Source organism: Drosophila eugracilis, unplaced genomic scaffold (genome assembly GCF_018153835.1).
Source record: "Drosophila eugracilis isolate 14026-0451.02 unplaced genomic scaffold, ASM1815383v1 contig_90, whole genome shotgun sequence".
Taxonomy (NCBI): Eukaryota; Metazoa; Arthropoda; class Insecta; order Diptera; family Drosophilidae; genus Drosophila; species Drosophila eugracilis.
This window is the reverse complement of record NW_024573812.1, coordinates 4388360-4414135: the sequence shown is the minus strand read 5'-3', so window position 1 is coordinate 4414135 and position 25776 is coordinate 4388360. Positions and strand designations below refer to the sequence as shown.

General features: G+C 40.9%; 2 protein-coding genes across 3 annotated transcripts in view; one reads left to right on the top strand and one right to left on the bottom strand.

The window, feature by feature from the left end:
• The window catches only part of LOC108112554 (putative polypeptide N-acetylgalactosaminyltransferase 9), a 62363-nt gene that overhangs the window by 19072 nt on the left and 17515 nt on the right, over nucleotides 1-25776 (bottom strand). For both annotated transcript variants that reach the window (XM_017222499.2, XM_017222500.2), the window contains exons 3-6: nucleotides 15889-16709; nucleotides 8997-9365; nucleotides 8768-8932; nucleotides 7794-7987 (exon numbers count right to left, since the gene is read on the bottom strand). In XM_017222499.2, coding sequence (XP_017077988.1) covers nucleotides 7794-7987; nucleotides 8768-8932; nucleotides 8997-9365; nucleotides 15889-16270 — 1110 coding nt within the window. In that variant the 5' untranslated portion in view covers nucleotides 16271-16709. The remainder of the gene's footprint in view (nucleotides 1-7793; nucleotides 7988-8767; nucleotides 8933-8996; nucleotides 9366-15888; nucleotides 16710-25776) is intronic.
• On the top strand, nucleotides 1165-3191 carry LOC108112555 (imaginal disk growth factor 6). The gene is made up of 3 exons (XM_017222501.1): nucleotides 1165-1372; nucleotides 1787-2362; nucleotides 2427-3191. The coding sequence occupies exons 1-3, from the start codon at nucleotides 1237-1239 to the stop codon at nucleotides 3077-3079; spliced, it is 1365 nt and encodes a 454-aa protein (XP_017077990.1). The 5' UTR covers nucleotides 1165-1236; the 3' UTR covers nucleotides 3080-3191.

Sequence of the window (25776 nt, the reverse complement as noted above, 5' to 3'; positions counted from 1 at the left end):
ATGGTAGAAAAAAGTAAAAAAGAAGAAAAAGTAGAGACTCAGACTAAATAACTGAAATTGATGGAAGACACATTTGCACACACACACAACCCCATTTCTAAGACATGAATTATAAAACGAGAGGAAGCAGCTCTTACACTGAAAACAAAGGAATAAACAAAGCTAAACTATTTATTGTTACTTTTTATGCTGAATGTGTAATGATAATAATTTTATAATTAATTTACTACCTATTTTACATAATAAGTTTGACTTCTTCATCTATTTATATGGTTTTAAAATGTAAAAGATGCCCTTTATTTTTCTCACTGTAGGATCAGAAAATCAGCATGTGTGACCGAAAGAGACTGCGAACAAAAGGAGGCAAGTGGATTGAACAGCGATTAGGGCGAGCAAACACAGGAATTATGCCAAAATCAACAAGAAGGGAAGAGGATGAAACAAAGGAAAGACTGGAAACGAGAAACTCGGGCTTAGGGTTTAGAACAAAAAAAACCTAAGAATTGGGGTCGAGAATTGATAACAGCGCAGCAGCACTCCCCAAAAAATAAAAAAGCTCAAACATGGCGATGGCAAAAAACAAAAAATTCATGAACACCAGCAAACAAGAAACGAAAACAAACATAAGATAAGTAAGTAAGGGAAAGAAAAACAGAAAAAATTAAATTTTGTCCACATCAAAGTCGTAAAAATTTAAATATATTTGTGTGCAGCCCACACAAAATGTACTGGCATTAATACAGTAGAGACAAACTTTGAAAGTTTATTCGCACGAAACAGATTAGTCAAGACTTACAAAGTTGTTAAAAACCAGTTTAGGTTAAATTTAAATGCGATTAATAATAAGTTAAAAGGGCATTCTCAGAATTTAGTCCAGTAATTGAAAGAGCAAGCTTTTACGATTATGTGGCTTAAAATCAGTGGTAAGAAAATCAGCAGTGGAGTTTGCCTAAGAACAAAGTTACGATTTGATAAGCTTAGCTTTCTCATCTCATTTCATCTTATCGATTCTCCACTGTATATATTTCTAATGATCGCGTCCGAGCTGAGCTTTGTTTATCAGCTCACACTTTGCTCTCAACCCACAACAGTAAAAATAAGAACAACAATGACGACCACGTCTCAACCTTCGACAAGCTGGGATGCCAGCTAAAGCCCAAGTTCCAAGTTTCAGTTCCCAGTCGACACTCGAGCGGCGCACAACTCATCGGAGTGTAAAATCCGCACGTCTCTAAGATGATCTTTAAAACCCTGGCGATCGTATCGCTGTGCCTGGCCAGCATTCAGGCCTCCAAGGTGGGACCACCACAATCTCAGCTGCCAAAGAAGCATCTGGTCTGCTACTATGATTCAGCCAGTTTTGTCAAGGAAGGTAAGTTAATATATAGTATAAGTTTTAAATTCACTTTTTTTCCTCTTTTTAAATGTTATGTAACCTCCGCTGGAAGTTGCTAATTAGAAAAGATGAAAACGAAATCGAAAACAACCAAGCTTATCAACAAATACTTGGAACTTATTTTGTGTAGTTTATTTGCTTTTTCAGCACAGAGGAAAATAAATTTTATTTGATCATAAATTTGAGTAGAAAAAGACATAAATTCTATGTTTAAATATATTTTATAAAATGAAGTGTTAAAAAAATTAATAATTTAATACCGGAAACAGTTTGATTTAGGACTTTAAACATAAATTAAAAATAATCTAACAATCTATAAAACAAAGTCTGGGTTTTTCCCAGTGCTTAGAACCTTCTTGCTAATCTTTTGAAATCCCCTCCTTAATCTAGGTCTGGGCAAACTGGTGATCGATGAACTGGAGCCGGCTCTGCAGTTCTGTGACTATCTCATCTATGGCTATGCCGGAATCGAGCGCGATAGCCACAAGGCTGTGAGTCTCAACCAGCAGTTGGATCTCGACTTGGGCAAGGGACTGTACCGTACTGTGACCCGCTTGAAGCGCAAGTATCCCAATGTTAAGATCCTGCTAAGCGTGGGTGGTGACAAGGACATTGAGCTGGACAAGGATGCCAAGGAGCTGCCCAACAAGTACCTGGAGCTGCTGGAGAGCTCTACAGGACGTACTCGTTTCGTGAACACCATTTACTCCTTGGTGAAGACTTACGGCTTCGATGGGTTGGATGTGGCCTGGCAGTTCCCCAAGAACAAACCCAAGAAGGTGCACAGTGGTATTGGCAGTATTTGGAAGGGCTTCAAGAAGGTCTTCTCTGGCGATTCGATCGTTGACGAGAAGTCTGAGGAGCACAAAGAGCAGTTCACTGCTCTGCTCCGAGATGTCAAGAATGCCTTCCGTCCGGACAATCTGCTGCTCTCCACCACCGTGCTGCCCAATGTAAACTCATCTTGTAAGTATCTTTAATAGTTCAGTTTTCTTGGTGTTAGATCTCTAATCCAATATTTTTCTCACAGTGTTCTACGATGTTCCCGCTGTGGTCAACTACCTGGACTTTGTGAACCTGGGAACCTTCGATTTCTTCACACCCCAGCGTAATCCCGAAGTGGCTGACTACACCGCACCCATTTACGAACTCAGCGATCGCAATCCCGAGTTCAATGTGGCTGCTCAGGTTAAGTACTGGCTGCGTAATAGCTGCCCTGGCAGCAAGATCAATGTGGGTGTGGCCACCTACGGTCGCCCATGGAAACTGACTGATGATTCTGGCGATACTGGTGTTCCCCCGGTCAAGGATGTCAAGGATGAGGCTCCAGTGGGTGGCAACACTCAGGTGGCTGGAATCTACAGCTGGCCCGAGGTCTGTGCCCTGCTGCCCAACCAGAACAATGCCTATTCCAAGGGTGCCAATGCTCCGTTGACCAAGGTCCAAGATCCCGCCAAGCGTTTCGGATCGTATGCCTATAGGGCAGCCGATAAGAAGGGTGATAATGGAATCTGGGTGAGCTTCGAGGATCCTGATACCGCTGCCGATAAGGCTGGTTACGTGCGCACTGAGAACTTGGGAGGAGTTGCCCTGTTTGACTTGTCCTATGACGATTTTCGAGGACTCTGCACCAACGAGAAGTACCCCATCCTCAGGGCCGTCAAATACCGCCTGACCAACTAAAATGGGTATCCTTTTGATTTATGTCTAACTGACCATGTGAATGAAATGCTTTATCAAGAAATATTTGTCCCATTAATATTTGTAATGTCATAAAGAGCCATAGAACATATAATAGCTTGAGTTAATGTTTCTTGCGGGGGAGGTGGTAAGATGTTAGATACGAATGAAATATATTTGGGGTAATTGGTGTTAATTATATGGCACAGAAGGTCATAACAGGAAGGAGCCAACTTGGTCTATGAGGACATATGTACCTTTCCCAAACTCATTTTCTTGATTGCCTGCTGACAGAAACCTTCCTTATATATATATGTGCACATTTTTTATTAAATTCATTTATGTTTCTTATTTTTATTGCATCTCTCATATACATATCGATTTCTACTACATATATACATGCTCCACATTAATTTCGCCCCAACTCTCTGTTCATAAATAAAACAAACAGAAGGCCCTGGGGAATATTTAGGCAGTCGCTGTGACTTGTGCGCCGCAGGCTCTTTATGCTCTGATGAATAGCCGAAATCCAATTGACTTTGACAGAAAATACGTAATCGGCTTCATCATTAAAGCGACCAGAGTGGCTGACACCCCACCAAGTATCGGAGTACCCGAAAAGCTGCCAACCAGAAAGCTCCGAATTGACTGCTCAACATTTGTCATTGAAGTGAAAACGTCGAAAATTTCGCATACGCAGCGTATTACACACTCAAACTCGGCAGATATATATGTTCTGTATATAGCTCAGTGTTATGCACGATTTCACAACTACAACAACAGCAACTCCCAGACAAAGGCATAAAAAGGCTCTCGAAGGGGAAGGGGAACAGCGAACAACAATCCAAAACGAAACGAAAGGAATGAAATGAAACGTGCAATGGACGAGATGAGAGGAGCTCTATCTTTTTGGCCCTGCCAGCATCTCTACATCCTTCACTTTCTACCATCTCCTCCTGGGGTATTAGAAACCATTTACCTTTCCGCACAGGCCCCATTACACATGCATATAGACGGCAGGTTGGAATTGGAACCGACGAGCCACGACGACAGCCTAAACAATTTTTAAAGGTAAACTTTGCCTACAATTTTCAATTTACAGAAGAGCTTCCATGCAATGAACATCAGAGGATGTTGGATATCAACAGAATCATTCAGTAAGAACATTAAAGCTGTATCTATAAGCCATAGATTTGGGTTTAGTTTAACATTAACTAAAAGCTGGAAGATTATATTTTATTTATATAATTTCAAGACAAAGCGATCCCTAAGCGCTAATGTCGGTTGAATTTCAATACATTTCTAGTTAGACCAAGAACACAAATTCCAATCACGTTCTAGTTACAGACATCCTCCTGTATTTCGGCTAAGAGGCAAGGATATTCCCATTTATGGGTATAAAGTTGGGAGGTAAATGGAGGAGAGAGCGCGTGCGGCGGGGATTTGGCACTTCAGGCATACTCTTCTTTATGTATATTTGGCCTCTCTATGTATAGTTAAACGCTTTGGCCAACATTGCGTATGAGTGCTCTGTGTGCGTTTTACGTTTGCCTTTGGCTGCCTGCTGGCTGCTTTGGAGCACGCATATTGCGCATACGCCCTCCTGGCCACGCTATATCGAATAAGTTTTTACTGTAGCTGAGTTGCTAGTGCCGCGTCTACTACTCTTTATGCTCAAATAATTGGATTAGTGTTTCAACGCCCTACACAGCAGCAGCAGCCAACTACTTCCCTCCCCCTGGGATCTCCTCACCCGTTTGCACCCGTAGTTTTATTTGAGATTTTCCTCTTTTTTTTGTGCCCCGTTGCCGGGGATTAGTTTGCACTCCTCTGCCACATAAATATATATATATATTCATATGTATATATGTTTAACAGCCTGCGGTGTTGTGCCAACGAACCGAATTAGTTTTCATGTTATTTGCAGAGGTTTCTGGAATATTTAAATTTTGTATTTATCATGGCCCAGGCAAATAGGAAATAGAATGTTAAAAAAAGATAACATTTTGCTGGGTATGTTGTTTAGTAATCAAAAAAGGAAATCAGGTTTGTTTTACCTTTGTAAAGAGCATGAAATGTCCCAAAAAACGTCTAAAAAATATTCACAACTTAAGAAAGTGGTTCGAAATGATTAACTGCCTATGAATTGGCGGATTTTTCTTTTCAAAAATTGGATTTGATTGATTTGCTGAGTTGGAAGGAGGAAAGCCATTAGCCGAATCCCCAGCTCTTTTGCTGTTTCAATTTTGGGGATTTTACTTTGGAAAATAAAATATATATATCGTAAGTTGAAAGCAGAACAACTTTTACCTTGAAGGAGCAGCAGCAGCAGGAACAGCTGGAGCTGGAGAAGCAGGACCCGCCAAGGAAATACAAACAAAAGCCGAAGTAGCAACTTTGAGTGCAGGATGGGAAATGGCATTGGCCATAACGAATATGTATTTTTGATTCCCCCAGCTAGTGTTATTATTGTTGCTGTTGCTGTTCCTTCACTGCTGCTGCCAACTCGTAACAAGTTAAGCAACTTTGGACAGACATCAGAAGTTGCTGGAAGGATTTTCGTTCAGGCAGCTTTGGGACTGTCAACAGCTGTGCCCGCCGGCAGCTGAAAATCCCTAAATGGGGATGGAGTTTATATCCCAGCCAGTTGAGCTTTGTTTTGTGCCACCTGGCATCGCATAACTCAAACAGATATTAGAAATTAGCAATCGGTTGAGAGATCTCCAGAACCTTAAATATTTACTTGGGGCATCCGCCTTAAATTATCCTTTTTTCCTCAGCAAAAACTTTTCACTGTCATTTGCAGAGAAGTGTTGTGGGGGAAAATGGAAAATTCTCCCCTTCGACCATTATCTTCTCCCTCCACCAAAAGGAAAACACACATTCGCACACATGGCGAGAGAAGCAACAACATTTATGGGTTCCAGCAGCAGTTGGCTTCCGCAAGTCGGTCGGCAAATTGCCAATGTTGCTGCAGACGGGAAATGCTTTACTTGATTTAGCTGCTAAGTGCAACTTGAGGCGAGGATGGTGGAGACAGAAATTTCCACGCCGCATGTTGCCAGGAAGCAGCAACAATTCTGGCCTGTGCAAGGATTTTTCGGCAACAATCCTGCCATAAATCCCCTTGGCGCTTGTAAAAACAATTATGCCAGATATTTACGCCGCAAAAGGGGCAATGCAACAGCAACAGCAACGGCAACGGCAACAGCGGCATCAGTGGCAGCAACAGAAACAGACGACGAAAATTTGCTGTTAACATTTTTGGCTTTTAATTGCAGTGTCATGGCCCGCTTTTACCCTCTTTACTCGCCTACTTCCCAGCCATTTTCCTTGCCACAGGCGGCGTATGCGTAATATATCGCCTACATGTGCCTGGCATTAAGGCAATTCACACACATACACATACAGAGATGCAAGAATCAAAAGAAAAACAGTGTAATTATGAACTTTTAATTAAAGCGTTAAACAAATAATAAAATGGAATGGATAGCTGCCGGCAATCCGCAATATCACTTCCCGCCAGAAGGTAAGCCAGGTGAAAAGTGGAAAATGACTCAGCCGAGAAGGACTCTTACACTGGCAATGTAGCAGCAGCTGTCGGCTGATCTGAGAACCCATCGACAGTTTCGAATGTCCATTTTGTGAAGCTCTTTGGCTCCTTTCACAAGACAAGGGAGTATCTAATTGCTTGTCAGTGTATGGGAAAAGTTTGTACGTGTTGGGCACAGGCGGTCATAAAATAAGCAAACGTTCTCTTCGAGCCCAAAAGGATAATGGAATAGTGCAGGAAGGTTGAGGGAAAATACTTTAAAGTTTAAGAAAATTATTAAACTTTTCATGTTTTCAGATCATTAAGAAGATGTATCCAAAGATGATATTATTAAGTTAAATACAGATAAATTTGGTTAGTAACTTTATTTAAATTACTAAATGAACTTTCAAAATCCTATAATCCAAGCACATCCCACAGTAATAGCAAAGCTAAAAGTTATTTTTATGAAAGCCCTAAGTATCTTGTGCTTTATGGTTATATCCTTTATAGGTCCTTAAAAATTCTGGAATACTTTACTAGCTTTACTCGCCACTATTCCACCATAAACATAACTAACCAAGGCCATAACTTTGGCTTTAACTTCAGACCAACTTGAGTATAAATTTGCAAGCTCATCTGGGCAAAGGAAACGACTCTTAGATCTAATAGCTCATATTGCAAACGACACTTTTGTGGCCTGTACGTGAGAATGGTTGTTGGTTTCCGGTTTCCTTTTTTTTTTTTGTTTTTGTTTTTCTTCTTCTGCCTTTGGTACGTGTGTGAATGTGTGTTTGTATTGACAGCCGTATTTCCTTTTCACGGCAAACATTCAGTTTTTGTAGTCACGTTTCAGCGCTTTAAGCGGCTTCATGTTTTCGACATTTCCAGGCAAGAGGCAAAAAACTGCCCCGAATGGGGTTACGGTTAGAAACCAAAGGTAGAGGACGGCGATATAGCCTTGGTTACCATGGCGTAAAACAAACATAACTAAAAGCAAACACAACCGTATAAATAGCCATGTGTGTGCTTTAGTTAACCGCACAAAAACCGCTCATTTCGAGAGGGGATATTATACCTTATTTAACACACAGGAAGAAATAATTATCCCGAATTTAAATATTTTATAAGAAATTTATGAAAAATGCTTAAAGTTTGAGGGCTCTTCATTTTGTATTCACTTACATTATGGCGCTTCCTTTCCCTTTCCGGAACCGGGTGCCAGCTAAACTGCAGATTCCAATCAAAGCCACCAACATTAACTCCAGTAGAATCGCGATAATGATACTCCAGGGTCTCATCACTAATGACATCAATCACAGGACATACGACAGTGGTGGCATTGCGGGCAATCCTATCCAAAAGTGGTTCCAGCCAGCCTGTAAAAGGTTAACCAAAAAATATATATAAAAAAAATCCAATATTCAGCCCTCAAAGAGATCAAATTAATTTGTCAAAAATATCCATTTATTGTCCGGCATAATTGCTTTTCGAACAAATCCATCAGCGACAGAGAGAACGATGTATTTTTCCCTTTGTGTTGGTTTTGTTTACTTTCTGGCAATCAGTTGCCAAGTTTCCCAATGAACTAAATTGATTGCCTTTTTTGTACGTTTACTTATCGCTCTCTTCACTAGCTTAATAAAAGCAGAAAATGAGAGGCAAAAATAGAAGCAGAGTCGAGGCCTAATATCGAAGATTAAGTGATTTTTCTAGAGCTCGGCTCTTGTTTTATTGGAATCGTTTGCGTCCCATGGGATTTGGTTTGATGGTCATCAAAATTGAGTATCCAAAAGAACATTACGCTCGACAATAAACGAGATGCGAGACAAAAGTCCCTTGGGAAATGGCTAAATCTGAGTTAATAGAAGAAGATTGTAAAGCCATTCTTTGGCGGCATTAAAAATTGCCATTTAACTTTGATTTTGGTTGCCAACTGACACATATATATTTCAAATATTTATTTAACCTGAATTTTTTATGGAGCAAAACGGACTAACGAAAGTTGGTTAGTCAATTAAGAGCTTAATTTGGGCAATTAGCATATTGACAATATTGCAAATTGAATGGAAATGGCAAAAAAGAGAGGTGGAAAAAAGTGTGCTGCATACTTTCAGGCAGCTTGAATATTTCATTGAATAATGAATTTAGCAACTCACCTTCTGTGCACTCGCAATGGGAGTCCAAATAGGTGAGAACGGGTGACTTGGCATGATTGGCACCCAAAATTCTGGCTCGAATCAGACCCTCTCGTTTCTGGCCTCGGATAATCTGAACCTTGGGATAGGCGGCAAAGTAATCCTCCAGCTGCCTCTTCAAGTGAGCTAAAAATGGTTGTATGTTGCTATATAAATCGTGTAAAATAGGCAAACTTCATTTATAACTCACGCATATCACTGTAATCGTCTACCAGAATAATCTTTCCTATAAGATGTTCTGGTGACCTGTCCAACACCGAGTGAACTGTTCTCAGCAGCACAGTCCAGGCTTCATTGTGGAAGCAAATAATGACATCGGTCTTGGGCAAATTGGTCAGATAACGTGCCTCATCCTTGCACCATGCATCTCGCGGATCAGGCAGATTACGATGAACTGATATCAAATCCGAGACATATTGATTAAAGGCGTTTTTGGTCCAGCCATCGTCAACGGCCTTCTTCATCTCCTCAGGCATTTCCTTGGGCAGACGCACCGGTTTGCCCAACTCGCCAGGATTCTCCTCAACTTCGCTCGGAGGTTCAATCACTTTTTTGTTGTCTGCAAAAAGAGAGTAAAATAAGAAAAATGGTAAGTGCCGACAACAATACTTTATATTTGCACCCAAATTGTGAGTCAAAGGTAAACTGAGCACCTAGCCAGGATGAAGATAAAGCTTTGTTATGCGTGAAATTTACGACAAAATACAAGGACAAACACTCAGTTCCTGGTGCATTGCACATGAAAAGTTGCCATCATCAGAAGGATGCTGCTTCACAGGGTCATGAAAAATCGTTTGCCTTGCAAATTTCCTCACATACATGAGTGTGGTAGTGCGAGTGTGAGTGTGGAAGACACCCAGCTTCTGTTCTACTCCCGCAGCCCATTTCCATTTTCCATGTCCTATGCTATCAGTGTTTTTCTACTTGCTGTGCATTTTATTATTTTGTTATTTGCATTTGCATGGAAATATGAATTCCCTGTTTTCAGCTGCTACCTCCGCTCCAGCTAGCTTTTCCACCATACATAAATAGTATATATATATACTGTTCCATTTCCCTCTGCTTTCCCTGAATCTGCATCTGCTTTTTATGCGATTTGTCAGCCACAAGTGACACTTATTGGGCATCGCCTGAATGCCTGTCTGTGTCCTTTCATTGTGTGCGTGTTCGTTGTCCTTCGGAAAACGGGACAACATTAATGGAAATTTCTGAGAAGACATACTCAGAGAGACAACCTGACTCGCTGCTTGAGGGGATTACAAATTTAATTAAAAGCATTTTCTTTGCTTAAAATCACTGTTGTTATACTTTCAGACGGATTAAGGATGCTTAAAGAAAATAAACTCAAAATCGGTTAGAGTTTTTGGCTTAAAGGTATTAAGGTGAATAACCTTTATAATCTTATGCTCAGAGCTTGGCCAAAAGCAGTAATTTTGCATTTTACGCTGGCCCTAAAAGTATCTTTCGTTGGACTAAGGGACAGATCTAATCTGTGAGACATCCAAATTCCGAGATATTTTGCAATTAAGAAGAGACTTCCAAACACCGTTTGGCAGAGTTTAAAACTCTTACTGGCCATTATCATAAAAAGAATCTTTGATTCCGAAGACAAAAGGTTAAAGTATAATAAAAGCCAAGAAATAATTAAACAATTTTTATTGCAAACCTATCTGAAAATCGAACTTCAGTTTTAGAAATCAAATCACGAGCTAAACCTGTTCAATTAATAGCCCCATAAAAACCTAACTGAATTCTTGGCCACTAAAAGGCCGTATTAACTGGTTTCCTTTTAGCTTAAATCTTTTTCTCGACAGACCAGGAGATTCCATTCCCAGCCAAATTGAGAAACATATTTCTGGATTGGCGGACATATTCTGGCCATACCCAGTGGCCAAGTTTCAGCCATGCAAAAACATTTCAATTACCACAATCATTTCAATTTCAATAAGCATAAAAAGGCTAGCTGGCAAAATAAAAAGCCATAAAAGGCTAGGAAATAAGTGGGATGAGTCGAAATGGGAATATTCAGCGGGGGGGTTCGGGGATACCAACCGCATTATGCCACAGAGGGGCCTAACCAAGAGGCCAATCAGCCGACAATAAATTCGTTCGCACAAAAATGGAAAATAAGAGAAAAACCATTAAATTGCCCAGAGGCGGCTGGCTTAAAAGGGGGACTTGACTGAGGGGGTACAAAGGGCGGGGCGGGGGGTGGTAAACTCAACTCATAAATTTTATGATTTGTCGCCGGTTGCCGTAGTTACAACTTCATTGCTGAATGTTCACGCGTGCGCCAAGGACTCGAGCCTGCATCCTTAGTTCCGGAGCTCCAGTTTCCTTTTTCTTTTTTCCTCCTTGCCCCCTCTCATCCTTAAATCCTAACCCACACCCTTCTTTTTGTAATGAACTTTTTTGCATGCTGGGCTCGCACACGCATCATCATAATAAAAAACAATAAAAAAAAAATATTGCCAGAGGACGCGGAGGAGGGACTGTAACTGGATTTTATGTCTTTTATTGATTCACTGTAGCATATTTATGGCCTCTTTCGATATTAATGATTCCGCCCATACAGCGCTGGCGATCTCTTTTCCTTTCATTGTTGTCCCTTTCCCACTGACGTGAGGTAACCCAATTATGGTCACGCCCTCTTTGGACAAAGGTGAGTCCTACAAAGTTGTATATATATTATGTGTGCAGATTTTTTACATCCCTATAAATCTTTGGCTATATCTGATATGGGTGGGAATTATTGCCAGGTCGCCAAAAAGGTATTTATAACGCAAAATCATAATTAATCAATGTATTTTCTGACATTTTCTTCATTTATTCTCTGCAACTTCCTCTTTTTTTATGTATCAAATAAATCAAATGTTGTCAATTTATAAATTATATGCTGCCTTTTTCTTAAATATGTCAACATAAATCAATATCTACCCAGAAAGTGATTGTGAATTATTGATAGTTCTTGGGAACTTATATTCCCTAGCAATTGCTTATAAATAAAATAATAAGTAAACCTTACTAAATGAGCATCTTAAGAATAAAAAAACAAGTGTCAATAAAACCATAAACCATTCATGTAATGTTAAAAATATTTAAATACAAATTGCTTTTAGTTTGCAAACTTGTTTTGTTCTTCAACTTATCCCCATCAAGGTAAGTGATAATTGATCAATCAACTGTCAACTTTTTCCTCTCAACTTTTGCATATCAATTCACCTTCAACTTTTGTGCATTTGCCAAATCGAAGTTGACATTATTTTTTTTTTTTTCTGTTGTTGAGTTGCCAGCTCAGCGTGGCGTATGCGTTATGTTTCCATGTGCCGGCATGCAGAAGAGGTTGTACAGTGCAGGGGCGGTGTAAAGGAATTTGTGTAGAAGGGTGGGTGTGGGGGGGTTAAGTGGGATGGGGCCGATAGACAAAAGGAGACAATCGCAGTGAACCGAGCTCGAGGGACACGCCTGAGCGTGACAGGAAGCTATAAATGTTTTGTTATAGACAGCGACAGCAGGTGGAAAAAGGGGGCTGGGGCGATGTTCTATAGAGGAAGGGGGCGTGGCCACATGACAAATGCCCTAATGTGTGAGTGTAAGAGTGTGTATATGTGTGTGTGTGTGTAAAGGGAAGGCAACTGACATATCGGGTGTTTTGGCTGCGTGCCTGCGTTTCATCATCATGTTTTTCGCATAAAAGTAACATAATATGCCAAAGTGCCGTTATTTCGCTCAATGCTAAGGGGATTTCTCTGAAAGGAATCTCTCTATATATACAGATGTATATGTATTAGCCGCGTGCTTGTGTGTGTGTGGGCCATAAATAGCAATAGACATGCAAAGAACATGAAACAAATCAAGCCCATGGATTAGCATTGATTAAAAAAGCAACGGGGGAAATATGTTATACAAAAACCTGGTCAAATCAATCTGGCCCTAAAGGGGGCGTAACCATATTGCCGTGTATATATAAAATCATTATCGCTGCTAAATTGTAAAAACAAGAATTATGCATATATGAAGACCAGAAAAAGAACAAGCAAAAAAAAAATAAACAGCACAAAGAAGACGATCGGGAGGTAAAAGGTGGCCAGGGAAAACGGGCCAACGATCAAGATAAGATGGCCAGCAGGCAGGTTCCCTTGGCTTGGCATTATATAGTAGGGACCGATCCCAATGAGAAGAGGGGAAGCGGGTGTTGGAAGCGTGGTATATATTGGGGGGGTCAGTATGCCTTAAGAAACCGATGCGAGCGCGCGATAAACGTCGTGTTGCAGCCACTCCGCAACCTCTTACCATTTTAGCCATTTCGGTGGTGGTAACGCGCCCCAAGGCCAAAGCCAATAAGTACAACAACACTAATTACCAGCTATGAACACCGAACCGGGAAACTTTAAGGGAATGCAGCGGTAAGGAAAACAAAGGGAATCCAAATGGAGGAGTATCCATGCCACAGTGGTAACTTCCTAGCAGTCAGCGAATGCGAACCCCCCATCGCGAAAGCGACTTAAAGTTATGGCCCCGCAAAAGAATGATCTATTTCGAGACCATAACCCCATTGTTAGTTAGTTAGTTGATCCACATGCCATGTTGTAAAACCGTTCTAGACCATCTCAAAAGAAGTCCAAAGAATTATTCTTACAGAGCCATAAACCAAAGTTAATGGGTTGCTTTCAAGAGAGTCGCTTCGAGATTAAGATAAGTAGAATGGGTTCCATCAAAATGTAGAATGTATCAGCGTTGGAACAAGTTTCGAATATAAGCCATTAGTATTCCATTTCACCAGATGAGTAAGGAAACCTGTTTAGCTAAGCATTTCTAGTTTTAAGAAATCAAAATTTAGTTAACTATAGTTAAGTTATAGTTAAGTCAAGTTTTAATGTATGAGTAATCCTTTTCCTGTTTATATTCTTTAATATTTTTAAGGAATTATTTATTAAGCTTGGTTTACTTAATGAAAAATCATGAAATTTAATGCAATATATTAAAATGTTATCTTATATTGATCAGGGAAATAATCAACAAAATAAATAAATGCCATGCAAAAAACAGTTTTTATGAAGACATTTCTGAATATTTATGAGATAAAAAAGAAGATAACCTTAAGTGATAAAAGGCCATTTATTTTCGGTTTGTTAAACTGCAAACTTGCTTAAAAACAAGATTAAGCTTTTCATTTCCTATAACTCTTAATCGGAATCACTGTGCCCGGCAAATCAATAGTTCGCCCTGTGCGAGCCCTTTTACTGGGAGTGTTGGTAAACGTTTGTAGGCTTGCACACAATTTTGACGCCATGGGGCAGCTGCTGATGCCTCCGATGCTGCAGATCTGGCAGACTTGCTGCCAAGGATCGGGGTCCAACTTGTAGCTTTGCCACCTCAAAGCTGATGAGCAGATGCTGCTGCACCACGACCACGAGGATGGTGATGATGAAGATGATAGAGGGATGGGGATATGGGTATATGGGTATGCGAATGATGATGATAATGAAGGAGCAGCGAGGAGCGAGAGATGCAAACATGATATGCGAAATTGCAAATACGTGCATTGTCTGCCAGGAAGACTAGATCTCCCAGCTCAGCTCCAGAGCTCCTCATCTCCTCAGCTGCAAAGCCCCCAGGATCCCCCCTGTTTTACCCCAACCTGAGCGACCACATGCTGATGCAATCTTAAATGCTTGTTCCACATGCGAGGCAATAGATGAAGGAGGGTCTTACGTACAGGAAGCTACAAGCTATGGACCCCGTCTAGGCCCACATCCAATTCCCAGACCTGGCATGGCCCATCGGAATCGCCATCGCCGTAGCCATCGCCCCCTTCCTCAAAATTCATGGCTGGTTGGCTATGGTCTGGCTTCATTGATTTGCCTGGGCGGCCAGTCAAGTGTCCATTGAGTAAAATCCCAGGGCCAGCTCTCCTAAGCCTTGACTTGATTAGTAAGTAACATTAATTTTTTGTTTCTCCTTTCTCCTCACCCACCAAAGCCTAATGTGAATATCTATCTCCAGGTTCACCCCCTCCACACACACACACACACACACTCGCTGGTTTCCCTCGCCCTGACATTGAAAATGCTGTTTGGCAGCAATTCCAAGTTGTTAAGTGCTCCATGTTGTTGTTCGGGTTGTTAGTGCTCGCCGCTGGCATCTTCGACATTGTTGTAAAACTTGTTAGAAATTTTCTTAAAGGCACAAAGGCGGTGGCCAAAAGAAGGAAGTGTGACAGCAGCAAGTTTTCCATCGCAGTTGGTTGTGGGAAATCTGCGGGCTCGAGCGGGCAAGAAAAAAAAAAGGCGAACACAGGAAAGCAATATGTGTTATTATCCCCCGTTTGGCACTATTCTATGCGTTCTTCTTTCAGCATCTTGTATCAAAAACGCGCAACGGGCTGGTGACCCAAAATGCAATCTACCAAACAAGGATTGGAGGATGTGTGACCGTAAAATACGAGCAGAAACATTCAGAGCGAGGGGGGCGATGCGGGAGAGGGGGAAAATGGTTGAAAACGAGGAGGAGATTTCGCCTGCGTGTGCATTGAATTGATGGGAATTAGTTGCAAGCGATTGCGTGGAAATGAAGTGCAAAAAACTCAACTCGTGGATGCAAAAAAAAGGGGGCAGCGAGGGAAAACTAGAATCGCTGGCATCGATAACAAGACCAGAAAAATCCAGCTGAATAGCTGGGCGAAAAGCGGGAAAATCGCAGGGCTCTGAGTCGGAAATAAATGTGCAACTGATTTCAATATAAATGCTTATTGTTGAACACAGACCAGAGGGATTCCGATATGCAAAGTGCATTGGGCACTAATGGGCTAAGAATGTGCTGAATCGAAAAGGGAAAAGCCCTAGATAAATCTTAGGGAAAATCAGAATGACCTGGCTAGTTAGTATAACTCTTTCTAAAAGTTTTCAAGGTGGGTAAGGTAACGAAATTGTTACTTTAAATATTCTTTTTGTAAGAAAACTTTATATTGTAGAGATAAAAATCTATATTAAATAACAACAATAAATAAAGTAGATAATGTTCGTTATAAATCTCTAACCATAAACCATTAACCATTGTTTATGTCTTCAATGAAAACTCACCATCATTCGCCTTCTTCTTGGGCTGCTCGGCAGCCTTCTTTCGCATCCTTTCCGCTTGATGGTCGACCTTGTGTTTGCCCACTGTGGGTGGGATATCAGCCTCATCATGCGCCTGCTTTTGACCACCTCCTCCGATGACATTCCCATTGACGCCAAAGTCCTCGCCAGCAGGGTCGTTCCTCAGGGCCAGAGCAATTGGATCCCCCAGTCCTCCACCTCCACCACCACCCACGGCGCTGCCCGCTCCACTGCCACCCTCCTGAGAGGCTCTTCGTCGTGTGTCATCCGTGTAGACCAGAAAGGCTATGCAGAACCAAATGGCCAGGAGGAAGGCCACCAGCTTCACAATCGTTGTGGAACGTCTTCGCCAGATGAAGGCCATCTTTGGTTTCTGGATTTGTGGATTCAACTTCTGTGCCTGATGATGATGATGATGATGATGTTGTTTATAACCCCAGAAGGTGCTAATGGAAGCCGATTCTATATATCACTCTTTCTCTCTGTCTGTTTGTCTCTCCCTCTCTCTGTCTCTTTTTGAGCGATTTGAGCTTTCACTTAGTTAGAGTCCAACTCAGGGGCCGACAACATTGCGTATACGCAACATTAATCAAAGCCTGGCAATGATTTATGATGCAGGATATGTTTTTCTTCTTTTCCAATCGTTTGTTAGTATTTTTTCTTGTCTCCTCAACTGATATGCGTTGTCCCCTTCTGGAAGATATCATCTACGGTTTATAACAGTCTGTGGTGTCAATCAGTCTGAAGCGCCTGGATATGTGTGAAAAAAGAGCCTTGGGAATAGAAGGATCCTTGGGATGAGCCTGTGGACGAAAGATGCAAAAATAACCATAAGTTTTGAATTTAATCTAAAACCCTCTCGGGGCCAAGTCAATGCAATTAATTTATATGACATTAAGCTATTAAATTGAAAAGCAAATCAAGTAATTGACTCATTAAAGATAATATTGATTTTGGATTTCTGCTGATGATGCCGCATCTTTATCTTCATCTTACGAAGCTGCCTCTGCTGCTGCTGCTGTTGCTGTTGCTGTTGCTGGATTTTGCAATTAAGATCGAAGCTCAAAGAATCCCTCAATCTCTGGCCTCGTCACAAACATAAAGCGACGGCCAACATGCAACTAATGTCAATATTATATAATTGCAGCAAAAACCGCATCAGAACTTTGTACCGATCCGCACTGAGCCCACCGAAAGCCCCCACACTGCACACCTTTGCTCTTGCCACTTGAGTGGCTGCCAGGTAAATGACATGGACACGCCACTTGAGCCCCCAAGCCAACGAATCAGAACGGGACAGAGGTGGCCTTACCGAGTAGTGGAGTCCATGCCCAACACAGAACAGCATGTGCATGTGCAACATGCTGAGAAAATTGCACCTGAATTGGGCATTAATTAGGGCGTTTTCACATCTAAAATGGTTATGTCTGGGACATTTTTTTAATTATTAATATTAAATGTTGGCTAAAATGTGGGTTTAATATCTATAAAATCAAAAGTAAAGGTATAATTATAAATAAAATCACAAAATTATACTTCTTAACACCATTTAAAGTCGGTTTACAAACTCTTAAAATTTCTTTTGAGTTTTTCCGAGTGTAAAATGAAGTTGGTTAGGGTGAGGAGCTCAAGTGGTTGGCCCACAGAGAGTAGAGTTGCGTGTCAGGTTGTTGCAGTGCATCCACCGAGAAGAAGCAGCAGCAGAAGCGGCAAAACAGCCGCAGAAAACAAGAAATTGTGGTTCCCTAGCCCCAGCTAACCGCAGTTGAATACCCTTCGATGCTAATCCAATTAGCGAGTGCTTCTCCGCCTGCGGAGTGGGTTATGTGAATGGCAAATGTTTAAGCTTGCGTTTGATATTGTTTTCAATTGAATTAGTGCCAGGATTATATCCCTGACCCTGGTCAACCACTCCTATTCAAGTTGACACCCGGAGTATGAGCTAGAGGTAAGCCAATTAAAGGGCTTTAACTATTTTTTAATCTGGTTTTCTGTAAACAACTTTTTAAAATTAGAATATTATTTAATTACTTTCATTCCCAAGTATACAGTGAAATGACTAAAAAACTAATATTTGCCTTAAATCGGGATTACATTTTGCAAAGTGTAAGCCCAGTAGCGAAGCTAATTTCCCTTAGAGCGCAGTCTATTAAGGAAAATGTATATAAAAAGAAGATGGAAACTAATAAACATTAGCCGGGGCCAGCCTTGATCGGCAATTCTTGACCACCGCCATGGCCAGAGATTGCAGTTCTGGCCCCCTAAAGTAATTGGCTGCACATGATGGTCAGAAGAGAGAGAGAGAAAGAATGCCTTCCTCGAGGGAAAGAGCACATGCATCCAAGGGCCAATCCAACTTGGAGCTTATCAATTAGAGGGCAGCATCATCCACTGCCTAGGGTCTTCTCCCTGGGTAGTATGCCCAACAAACTAACCATGGCAACTATGTGTGCATACAATAAATACAAGTTAATTACTTCGTGTGCCTTTTGTTATGGCTCGTTGGGTTCAAGTGCCATACAGGCCGCGCGACCCCCCTATGATTTTCCCTCACCCCCTGCTATGTTGGCAATTTCCGTTGTATGCGCTTATAAATTGAAAACAAAAGAGAAAGACTTTTGGGCTGAATACAGGGGGGGGGGTGATGTGGGAAAAAGGGGTCGTAACCAGCATGTCATGTCCTCACTCAGCTGTAAAAACAGCAACAAACACTCACATACACACACACTCCGTCGAAGTTTGCCCTGGCAAAATAGAGCGATTAAAGTTGGCAGACAGGTCGCCGCAGAGGGAGGGGGTCTAGTAGCAGTCTGTCAAAACCAAATGTTGACAATCTCAATTATTATTTCGGAGCCAGCCAAAAATACAAGCCAACAACACGCTAATTGCCGGAATTCTGCCGTCACTTTTCGACAACCGTCCAAAAAATTTAGTAATATTTATCAAAATTTCAAGTCAACGTCTGATTTTTGATTTTCCTTATCGTTTAGCGAACTGAATTCTTAATCGAAATTCCCCGACAGGCTATAATTGATGGGTTCTTTGATGGAAAAGGTGCAAAAGGTAGCTACTTGAAATTCCCTGCCGTTTAAATTTGTTTATTAATTAAAATGCTCTTCTGTCGCTGCGGCATTGGTTTCTGGCTGCGGTATACGCGGCGTATGCGCAATGTTTGGTTTGGGGTTTGGTCTTTCGGCTGACTGTTTAAATTTGAAATGCGGCTATTTGGCCAGATATCATAATATCTGCGTGGAAATCTATGGGGGAATATGTTCAACTCTAAATGGGTATTTAATGCCAGCATCTATTTTCATTTTACCAACGAGAATTCGAATGTGTTATTAGGGTTTCCATGGTTATTCCACTAGAAATTGCAGTTATTTTCATTAGCCTATACATACGGTTGGTTATCCACTGAAATATTCCTATATAATCATGTTGAGTGTGGATTTAAGAGGGCTGTTGAGTATTAATTTGCACAATATTTATCTTCTAACTTTCTGTTTATAATCTATTTTCTAAGTGCACACAAATTTATTGGTTTAAGGGGAACATCCTTGCAAACGGAAATAAAAAGTAATGTCCGCTTATCTATACGAAGGTTGTTGTTAAAAGTTTTAGTTTTGTTTTTGAATTTGTTACCCTGATGAGTTGCACTTTAGTTTATGCCGAAAATATCCAATTTCCGGCTTGATGATAGTGGCTGGAAACATTTATTATTCCTGCGATAAGGAGAGAACACAAAACCCAAAAATAAATTTTCTGAAACCCAAAAAAGTGATAGAGGGAAGGAAGTATAAGTGCTTCCATTGTTACAACCTCTGGCTGAACTTGTATTCCCCCTGGAGGCTACTCGTCTTCAACTTCTTCACCTACTGTCTTACCTGCTCTTTCGCTGCGTGTTCCGCCTTATCGCAGCGGCTAATTGACTGATAAGCGAGTCGAGCAATTTGTGCGTTCCCTGATGAGTCTAGTTAAGTTTCGGCCTTGTTCTGCTGCCCAGATAAGATACAATTAAATTCAATAGGCGGGTATGGCTAAGGTGGAAAAGAACATTTTCTCCGTAAATTGCTTTTAGTTTGGTTGGCCTTATCTATGCTCGGCATTAATCAGAGCTTTCAGAAATAATTGCAGAGATAATTCGTCGAACACTTAAGTGCAAATTAAAGGTGGAAAACGCAAAGGGGAAGGCAGTGTATAAGAAACCTCAAATTACGCATAACAAAGTCCAAGCATTTCATTTTTTTCGCATTTTCCTTTGAGCTCGGAAAAGAGCAGAAAAACTGAGGAGAAGAAGAAAAGTTTATTGTCACGGTTTCTTTCCTTTTTTTTTTTTTTTTGGTTTTCCTTGCTACTTTTTGAATACTTTTGCCCGGCGATCATTTGTCATTTTCTTATGCAGAAACTTTTCGTGGGTGGAGGAAGGAATTTTCCGGGCTGCGCATTTTCACGCTGCTTGCGGTTCACACAGTTTATAATCATTATTATTTATGCAGACTTAATCCACAGTTATTAAAACGCAGCCACAAGGAACTACCATTCTCTCCTTCACCACACTTTCCCCCCTCCCTCGTTTAATATTCATTTGCATTCACTGGCAAATGAAAAGTTTTCAGTTTCTAATGAGTTCTTGGTTCTTGGAGTGCATTGAAATGAAGTCGTTGTGTCAGAGCGGGTCAGAACTTCCCAGCCCGAACTTTGAAATAATGTCCAGCCGTAAGTCGAATTCGAGGATATGGCGAAACGTGTTTGAAAATCAGCGGGCGGGAAAAACTATGAAGAATACTATGGAAATGAACACACACACACTCGCGACCCCAAAAGTGGCTTAGAACACCAGGGCCAGAGACTGAGCCAGAAAACTGGGAGATGGATGCCACTGCCACTGCCACTACTACTACTACTGATGATGATGATGAGGTTGCCGCCACTGCAGTTGCAGTTGCAGCTTCGCTTCGCTTCGTGGAAAGAAAGTTGCCATGGAGAAAATTTAATCAAAATATTTGCACATCCGCCAGGCAGCGCGAAGTTGCCAAGGCGACTAGAATTACCAGTCTAAGAAGCAGACCAGCATCAGCACTAGCAGCACCATCTTGGCTGATTCGGTGGGGGAATGAATGGATGGGTTCGCTGCCAAGAGACAGACAATCAGACTAACAGACGGACAGGTCTTCTTCTTCTTCTTTCAAGCAGGTACAGTGAGAATCGCAGGCACCAGCACTAGCACTAACAGCAGCAGCAGCTCCACACACAAATTGAAATCTCAACGGATGGTAATTGAATTCCACACTAATTAGGCAGTGTAACCATACTTCTAGATTAGAGTTTTTAAGAGCAAAACTTTCAATGCAAATCTGATTACAATATTACAACCTGAGAAGATTTTTAACTTTCTTTAACTTCCATTTTTGTATTCTATTTCTCTCGTCCCACCAAAATTCCAACTATTTCCCCAGCCTTCAAAGCCAGTGCTTACTGTATTTGGCAGAACTCCTTTTGGGCATTTGGTTCATGTCACGGAAACCAGTCAAACCTCATTTGCAATGGCAAATGCAACCGACGCGCGACTTCATCTTCATCTTCAGCTTTAACTTTGCCTCAGAGCGGTGCATCACGAAACGCTTCTTTTTGTTGCAGGTTTCACAGGCAGCATGCAGCATGCAGCATGCAGCACATGCAGCATCTTTGGACTGGTTGTTGTCTTTGACAATTATTTACCGTTGGCGCTTAACTGTTAATTTGCGAGGCAGCCTGCCCCGGCAGGTAACCAGTTCGCTTCGCTCCAACGACGAGGACCTGTTCAAAGCTGCATCCTACCCATCCAATTTCTGTGACGAGCCGCGCCAACAATTGGTTGCATGCCACGCATTTTTTATGGCTCTTAATCTGACAAACGGGGGCACCAGAAATGCTTTTCCACACACACACACATACACACAGAGTTGTGGAAAATGTAATTAAATGTTTTTTCCTCTAACATCTGTTTCTTTTAGCCTCGCTCTCTCATCTGTCTGCCGTGGCTTTTTGCCGTTTTTGTGTGTGCACTTTTCATTGTTCGAAAATAAATTACAGGATGAGTGTGCAACGGGGGCTATTAAACTGCAATTAAATAATTGCCAGTCAACAAGATTCATGGATATGGCGTCTTTCACTCTTTGGGGATAACGAATTGATTGCCAATTTGAATGGAAACTCATTAGAAATGTCGTTAACATTGAGAAAGTTTTCTGCCAGAAACTAAATTCCCTAAAGTTGAACAAACTTGCCAATCTGATATCATCATCAACGTCGTCATTACCGGATTCACATAAACCAGAAATCAAATCAAATTATTTGTTTTCCCATTTCTTTGCCGCCAGACTTGATTTGATAATCTATGACAACGATGGCCACAAATCGTTTCCTTTTGTTGCCAGCTAACTTGTCAAAAAGTCGGGCTAGATTTTTGCCTAATTCATTCAGCAAACTGTCCAAAAGAAACTTGCCAAACTTGTTGGTCCAACCCAAAAAAAAAAAAAAAAAAAATTACAGAAAACAAGCTCCGGCGAGAAATCCGAGAAGAATTCAAATGAAACGTAATCAGAATTCCCCAGATTCAGCATCGGTTTCTGGTCCAACCAAGCTCTCTGCTCTGATTCCATTTCAGCTATTTCTGTTTTGGCTTTTCGTGCTGACCTTGCACTTGCAGCGCAAACCAGAAAACAAGGTCAACATTCCAATGTCTAATAGCTTGCCAAAAAAGCAAACAGGGACCGCAAACTAATTTGGGGGTCAAGCAAGTTGGCCAAAATAAATGAAGAAAATACAAAAAAAAAAGGGGAGCAGTAGGGGAAAGAGTAAAGGCAAAGCTTTAAGTAAAATTCGATTTAAATGAAACTTGAAATGAGCCGCAAGGAAATCAATTGTTCATTTGCATATGCATGCATTTTCCACCTGCAGAGTGCCATCAGCCAGCTAGTCAGCCAGCCAGCCAGTCAGCCAACCAGCCAATGAACCACTCCCCATGTGGCGTTTTCCCTCTATTTTATTGCACGACCTCAATATTTATTTGTTTGCCTCGCTTTTTCCAGCCAGTTTCAGTCCGAAGTCAAAGCCATTTCAGGGCCCTCAATTCCATTTCCATGCCATGCCATTTTTCAACCTGACCAGTCGGCGGCATCTTCACGATTTTCACGGATCTTTTCCTTTTTTTTTTTTTACTTTTTTTGGTGCAAACTTTTTTCCGCCGCTTTTTGGCCTTTTCGGCTTTTGTTTGAGTTTCAATTTTTTGTTGGTTTTTCGCTGCACTTCAGAGCGGGAATGGCATTTTGCCGCTTTCAATATGGTTGGCCCTTGGCCATTTGACCGACAACTTTGGCAAATTGAATAAGAAACTAATTTAGCAACAAACTGAAAAAGAAGAAGATAAACCCAGTTTATACCTATTAAATGAAATCTCTTAATAGCTTCCTCTCTCATTTAACTGATTATTGGGTTTGACATTCCCCTTAACTACTCAGCACCTAATTATAATGTCAACTTGTTAGTAAACTAAACTAAAATCTAGTTAACTAAAAAAGTGTAGGCTCTGGCAAATTATGTAAATGAATACGACCCTGGAATTAGTTAGCACTTCTATTTAGAGCAAAGCTATTTTTCAGATTTCACACTAGCAACTATACATTTTCCACCAATTCCCCCACTTTAAGCCCCTCTAATTCGTTGGGAAAACTTCACAAAAACAAAGCCGCGCTAGAATTGTTTGCCAAACTACTGGAAAAGGACGAACCACACACACACACACACACACAACAAGTTATCAGCGTTAATTTTGTTTGTTCAGGTTTACCCAGAGCAAACAGAAAGACTAAAAACCAAAACACAGAGCAAACAAAGCGGGAGAGAAAGAGGAAAAATTAATTTATTACTTGCAACGGGGACTATAAAAAAAAGAAAGGGAAGAAGGGAGGGAAAACTGTGGCTCGTAAACAGATTTAGATTTAATCAAATGATAGCCCAAAGCTAGATTTGAGTTGTGAGCGGCGGCTGCTGCTGCTGTTGGATTTGGTAATGCACTCAATATATTTCAATGTGGCAGCTCGATTAAATATTCCACACCAATGGCAGTGGGGCAGTCAGTGTGTGCCCCAACAGATTGGCAGGCATTTCGGCCTCTGGAAAAATGGTTTTGTGTTCGCCGCGGCTACTGAAACATGAGAAATGGCAACAGATTTAGCCACACACACGGCCTGCCTGCTTTTAGCTGTATAAACTATCATCATCAGATTTTGTATAGAATTTGTTATTTTTTGTTGTATTTCTTTTTTTTTTGGGTCACCAAAGGACAGGACACATTTTATTTCTCTTATTTTTCTTTTTATGGGGGCAGATAATTCGGTTGCGTTGTGGCGGAAAATGAAAAGCGTAGGGCTAGAAAAATCGAAAATGTTACGCCTGAAAATTGCCTGTCAAATGACAAAAATGGTTTCATTTTCCCCTATATGGAAGAAGCCTCCTGCCTTTTCAACCCTCTCCCCACTCCTTGGCCAATGACTATTGGTCATTTTTCCATGTCTAGGCCCATACATTCTTTCTATTATATATATATACTATATAAATATATATATTTTTTGTCTACTTTGTCCTTTTTCCGGCTGCTCATTCTGGTTGGCATGAGATTAGACCTTACATTTTGTGGTCAAAAGAGGGAAAGGCCAAAAGGGGGTGGTGGAAAAGTTGTGGAACTAGAAGAAATTGAAAATAACATTTGTTGGAATTTTTCGCTGAGGTTTGCCATGTCCAACAATTTGCTCGTTGCCAAAGTTTTTCATATTTTTTGGGCAGAAAGGTCGCACGAAGAGGAAATTGAGATGACTCAAATTAGATCATAAATGATATTGCATGAAAAGTTTATGGAAATTGACTGGGCTTTGAACCTGTCAAGAAGTTTGCTTGTTTTGCCAAAAATTGTTTCCTCAACTTCCAGTTTTCAAGTTTAAGTTTTGAAATTAATAATCCTTTTTTTTTTGTTTGAGAAAGTGGATAAGAAAAGTTTTTAAATTTGAATATTTTTGACAACTTGGAAAGTTTTGTTTTAAAGAGAGTTAAGCATTTAAAATACTTTAAGGCTTATATTAAAAGTTTTTATGATGAAACAGAGAGTTTTTAACATAATTTTCCCTAGCTTACATGCGCTTTTAATGTCAGCTTATAACTGCAAGAAACAGCATACATTCTTATCAGAATATTATTTGTTAATTAAGTTTTTTTTCTGGTATTTTTCTACAGCTGTAGTCCACATCCCAATTCGTCATTAAATCTATTTGCACTTCTGTCGTTTTAATTCGGTTCGTTAAGGTAAAATCAATTTGGATTCCCCTGGGAGCTAAGCTCCCTGCATTGGAGCCAAAACTGTGAACCCTTTGGCGTTTCCTGCCACTGAACACACACACAGACAGGCAGCGTACTGGTGGATTACATTGGTTGCACGTTGAATGTACGGCAATTACAAACTGCTTAAAAGCAAATAAATCCCTGCCAGGCAATTGCATCGACGATGGCCAAAGGATAACGAGTATTTGTGGGGCGAATGTTGGCCGCACATAAATATATATATATAAAAAAAAACATTTGCCGCTCCATTTAATGAGGCAGCACGAAAGCAAGCAAGCTGCAACAAGGAGAACATTTCAGCTGCTTTTCTGCGCTCGTTATCGGGCGGACAACGCGTATCTGGTTCTGTAAAATATATCTGTATTTGTATCTGTATATATCTGGGCGACATAAAACTGTCAAAAAGTCGCCTATATAAATCGCTAAACTAAATGCCTTTCATAGTTTAATGCCACCTCAAGGGATTTGAAGGAGCGAATGGATAGATCTATGGTGGAC